The 5,635-nt window shown below is 34.7% G+C and overlaps 1 protein-coding gene across 1 annotated transcript; it reads right to left on the bottom strand.

Annotated features, from left to right (window-relative positions):
* Window positions 1–255: 255 nt before the first annotated feature.
* On the bottom strand, window positions 256–4,211 carry LOC311290076 (uncharacterized protein). Its single transcript, XM_084408371.1, has 4 exons — window positions 3,970–4,211; window positions 3,449–3,559; window positions 2,921–3,121; window positions 256–626 (listed from the first exon to the last, which is right to left on the bottom strand). Exons 1-4 carry the CDS (start codon window positions 4,163–4,165, stop codon window positions 313–315), a joined length of 822 nt encoding a protein of 273 aa, XP_084264497.1. The 5' UTR covers window positions 4,166–4,211; the 3' UTR covers window positions 256–312.
* Window positions 4,212–5,635: the final 1,424 nt, after the last annotated feature.

Below are 5,635 nucleotides of genomic sequence, written 5' to 3' on the forward strand. Positions count from 1 at the left end.
TGAGTGTAGCCTGTTCATAGACGAGTGATTTTTGAATGCTAAAAAAACAAAGCATAAGGCTACAAATTAAATATACCCAAACTTTAAGTGTACCTACCCTTTGTAGCCACCTGCCTGTCAATACAAATAATGGAAATTAATGAGATGTGAGCAGATTTTTACAATTCAAAACTTTATTCTGAAGTTTTAAAAGATTGCAACACAAAAATAAAATGGCTTTTTAAACATTGTTAAGCAAAACATATTACCGGGACTGATTCAGAAACAAATAATACAATAGCCCCAATATAAAACAACTGAAAAATAAGGGTCTTATCTATATTTATACTTGATTGGCAGAAGCTTGCCTTTCGCTTTTAGCTCTTCAATTTTAGCACGGACCTCTGGAGTCATTGATTCTGCACAACGCTTTGAATAATCTAAAAGCTTCTCTTTTTTGAGATTAAATGGTGGGAGGCTCTTTAAAAACTTTGGAGCTGCGATTGTAATTTCAGCCAGGGGAGCAGACAGAGCCAGTGTGTTACGATCCACACCTACAAATTTGAAGGCCTTATTCATGCTCCCCTGACTCTTGTAGGCCTTCGCAACTTTGTGGTACCGACGTACCACATCGTCAATTGTGCGAGCTGCAAAGAAAACAAGAAAAACAGAATTATAAGCCATTTACTTTAAACTGACTAGAATAGGACTGAAATTATTTTAAATAGCATTGCTTACTCCCACCCAATTGTCATAGGCAGCATTGTAAATGATCACAGTACAGACAAGAATCAAGTCTGTGTCATATAAACTGCCAGCCAAACAACTTTCTTGTCTACATGCATTGAAAAAAAATATTTATTCAATGTTGTTTAATATACGTAAACCTATTTATTAATTGTTATCCACATGAGAGTTTCTCCTCATGAAAGACTGTGGATCTGTGGAATGTGGAACTGTGATAAGATGATTGACAGGGCAGTTTAAACGGTGACAGGATGCACATAACTAAGCAACAGAGCTGTCTGTTAAAGATGATGAAGTATTATGTCCCAAAGCTGGATACTATGCCTCTCATACATACTCAAATGTATGTACTTTTTCCTCACAAAAGGAGTATACTTTTAGGGTGTAGTATATGAAGGCGAATTGAGATGTAGTATTGAATTGGGTGTGTTCAATGGGGACATGTGAAATGTACAGTGTTGGGGGCTTCAAAAACAGGGTTTGGGAACCACTGCAGGTAAGAACAGCAGGATTCTATCAATAGTAAAAAAAAGAAAAAAAAATGTATTAGGGATGGAGCTAAACTCTACAGGTCCACCAAAGTCAGATTTGAAGAACACTGTTATCCAGTATGTGCACTCTACTGTGAACTGCCCTGTCTGCTGGCTAATCTATTGCAGGCTATCCCATTATTTCTGAAGAAAAACAAGAAACATGTGAGGTAAGCCCAACAACATTCTAGCAAATTGCATAGTTATAAAACATTCTTAGAATAACAATCATGACTCTTTTACACATTTGTATTTAATCATTGTATCTTGTTATTGATGTATGATGTAAATTTGATGTTAATTGAAGTCTTATGTATTCATTTACTAGGGGTGTAACGATTTTCGAACCGAACCGAAAAACCGCGATACACCACCCACGATACGAATCGCGATACTCTCATGGCGTACCGAACACGCCCGCCCCGCCCCCTGCTGTCCCGGCTCATTGGACCTCATGTCTTATGTGTACAACGAATACAGCGTTGTTGCCTATTAACCACATTTAATCGCAATAAGCTCAGTGAAATTTGTTACTTTCGATAATAAGCAAGGTGTAATCTTTCAAATTCTGTCTATCTGATCACGAAATTCAAACATTAAATGTCGTTTTGGCGCTCTTTGATGTGGCGTGACAGATCACCGTAGCCTATAGGCTCCTCATTTAAAGCGGCAGCGCGGAGCGCGAGTAAACGCGATTCTCTTCCTCAGTTACAGAATAAACATGAATGGACACCTGAAGGTATGTTGAAAGATACAGTATACTTACTGAAAGGCATCATAACTCGTGTAATCGCTCAGTCAGTGTTTCAACAGCGGAAATACGTCAATAAAACGCTTAGTTTTTCACATAGCTTTATTTAAGTTACCTCAGGCAAGTCATTCAGTGTCCACAGCTTGTTGGTTTGCTAAGGAAATGAACTCTTTCACTAAATAAATGCACTATATTAGCCTATATATTATATTTTACTTAACCTGTTAATGACATCTTGATTATTTAATGTATGTTTAAAATATCTGTCATGAAAATGACAGCAACTGTGTAAATGATTATATTCAATAATAAATTAGAGTAAAAACATATGTTAATGTAAAAACTGCCTTATGTGCAGTTTACATGTTTTCATACAATTTGTTACTTGAGTGCTGATTATTATTATATCTAAAAATAAATAGCAACTGTATTTAGACTAAAAGTCTAGGCTCTGTTGTTAAGCTTTAATGTTATAGTAATGTGCAAGTAAGGGCTCCTATATAGTTTACAGCATTAGCAGATGATTTTTTTTTATCCTTGCGAAACGTTTACTTGTAATTTAATTAATTTAAAGACAAGGACACAATTTGTTAATTAAAGCACTGTAAAAAAAAAAAAAAAAACAATTTTAGCTTTCTAAACCCCCCACTCCACCTAAATGAACCTAGATGAACCGAACCGAACCGAACCGAGACGTCAAAACCGTGGGACGTACCGAACCGTCAGTTTTGTGTATCGTTACACCCCTATCATTTACTAAATATAATAAGACGTTGGCAAGCCTAGGAAGGTGTGCCAAGGGATAAACATTTCAAATGATAAGTGTCCCTAATAGTAGTTATTCCTGTTAGAAAAAAAAAAAAGGTTAAACTATGGCCCTTAATTGCAAAATGGTTGCCAAACACAACAGTACCTCTCGCCATTGCCAGAGGATGACAGTGCTCCTTTTTACTCTTCTTGCGGGATTTCTTCATTTTGGAGAACGAAGAGGATGAAAGTGAGGAGCTTGAGGTGGATTTGAAGGTGGAGCTGGAGGTGGAGCTTGAGCTGGAGCTGGAGGTGGAGGTGGAGCTGGAATCATCTGAATCACGGGATTTGTACTTTTTTGACTTCCCTGCCCCCCCACCCCCCCAAAAAAAAAAAACATCACATTATAAAAATGTACTTTTTGTGTGAACTGGTTTTCATTTGTATTCAAGTGCCTTCAGTTCACACCATAAATAAGCCTCAACTGCCAGTAATTTTTTTTTTTTTTACTGTGGATGTATTTTAAGCTTTGGCATCTGCTATCTCCTGACAAAGAACTAAAGCTTGAAAAGAAATGGGTAATCTTTGCAAAAATGACTTATTTTAAAATCAGCCCCATCCTGTTGTCGCAAAGCAGTTCTACATTTCATTCCGCTAACATCTTAACAGACCTCACCCAGCCATAGTCACCAACCTGTTCTTGCCCTCAATTTTTTCTTCAAAATGTCAATTTCCTCATGCATTTTCTTAATTTTTTTCCGCAGTCTTTTATTTTTCTTCAGCAACTTCAGGTAGCTGGTTTTATCTGCAATCAACAAAATACTTAATGTAGAGTTAAGGCATATTTATGAAGCACTTAGATTTCCACTTTAACCAAAGCGCTAAATAAGATTTCAATAAGAGATAAAACAAAATGTAACAAATAAATAAACAAATGTTATTTGACAATACCATTTTAACATAAGATAAAAAAGCATGATGTTAAAAATAATCTACTAAATTAAAATCAGTGACATTGTCTGATAATAAAAATGAACTTGAAACATCAATGTTAATAAAATAAGCAATGTATGCTTATTAAGTATGCTTAATAAGTGTGGTCCCGTTTCTGTGTACCAGTTAAAAATCTAAGGCAAATATCTATATTTCAAAATTTCAATTGAGGAATGCTTACATTCTCAGAATCAAGACCGAATACAATGATTAAACTCTTACCACTGGCCAGAACCATCTCATCACACTGTACACTCTCCTCGCTGGACACATTATCTTCATCTAGCATGATCTGGTCTTCTCCATGCTTCTCTACTTCTTCAGCAACTTGTAGATCTTCTGTCACATTTTTGGGGCTCTCTACAGTCTCTTCATCCATACTTTTTTTCATTTTCTTTTTCCCTCTTTTGCTGGCCATGGTGGACCTGGGTCAGAATAAATAGTGATAAACCACATCATTAAAACTTTTTTGGCTATGATATTTAATATTAAAATCGGTGAATGTACTTTATTTTTATTAAAAGTAAGTATATGTATATCTATCAAGATAGAGAGAAAGAGATAGATATACATAGATAGAGATACATAGACAATATATATATATATATATATATATATATATATATATATATATATATATATATATATATATATATATAGGCTATATATATATATATAGAGAGAGAGAGAGAGAGAGAGAGAGAGAGAGAGAGAGAGAGAGAGTCTGACCATAGACTGTAGTGGTTATTGCCTATTGTAAAGTTTATAGTAAAGCAGTCAAATGAGACAGTGCAATCAACAATCCTACATAATTTAATACATCTCACATCAATATATTATCTAAATATGTATATAGCAACAAAAACACTTATACCATACCTACAGTATCTTCTCGACTCGTACTCGTTTTGCAGGCGTCTCCAGACGATTCCTTTTTTTAAACAATAGAGAACGTTATTGGGTCACGTGGTAATGCGGTTGACGTACAGAAACCGCGCACGCGCAGGTTGGCGGCTAGGCGCGGCAGCGCGGGATTTCAAATATGGTGTCTGTACCATTGCCACAGCACAAACAAAATGACAAGATAAAGCTTATTAAATGGATGCAGCGAAATAAATTATTGGCCAAAAAAATGAGATGTGGACACTGCAGAAGAAAAATGAAGTTCGTGAAAGACAACAGAAAAGATGGATATACCTGGTGAGTGGTTTGGAAAAAAGGAGTCATTTATTTATTTTTAATTTACTGATCACTTTACTACCATTCATCTTTTTCTTTCTTTAAAAAAAACAAAAAAAAAACAGGGTGTGCAATCGCAAACAGAACCACACCCAAAGGAAGAAAAAATCAATCCGGACTGGATAAATTTTTTCAGGATCTCATAAAGACCTTCATCAATGGTTTATGTTTATTTACAGGTAATTCACACAATTTTATATATATATATATATATATATATATATATATATATATATATATATATCATTAAACTCCACAACATGCTTTCTTAGAAGTTAAGTAGCCATCAGACATGTTATAGGATTTCCGTGGCTCTGTTTGACCAGATTTAAGGCCATATAAAGAGGGTAAAATAGCTTAATTATTATAGCAAAATTCTTAATTATAATATTAAGTGTTATTAATTTTTCCTGCCGATGGAAAAACAGAGAAATGTCGATACATGTGATTTCAAAGTCAAAATGCTGCGATGTTGCACATTGTACTGGCTTGTGGAATTGTGTTTTTAATATTATTGTAATATGTTATATGGTTGTAAAAGGGCATATTTTATGTCCCTCGATCATGGTCATAAAAAAATTTTGGTAAAAAAGAGAAAAAAAAAAAACCAAGAATAAAAAGAAGTAAAACTGTAGCAACAGTAGTAAAG

This window comes from Rutilus rutilus, assembly GCF_951802725.1.
Source record: "Rutilus rutilus genome assembly, chromosome: 4".
Taxonomy (NCBI): Eukaryota; Metazoa; Chordata; class Actinopteri; order Cypriniformes; family Leuciscidae; genus Rutilus; species Rutilus rutilus.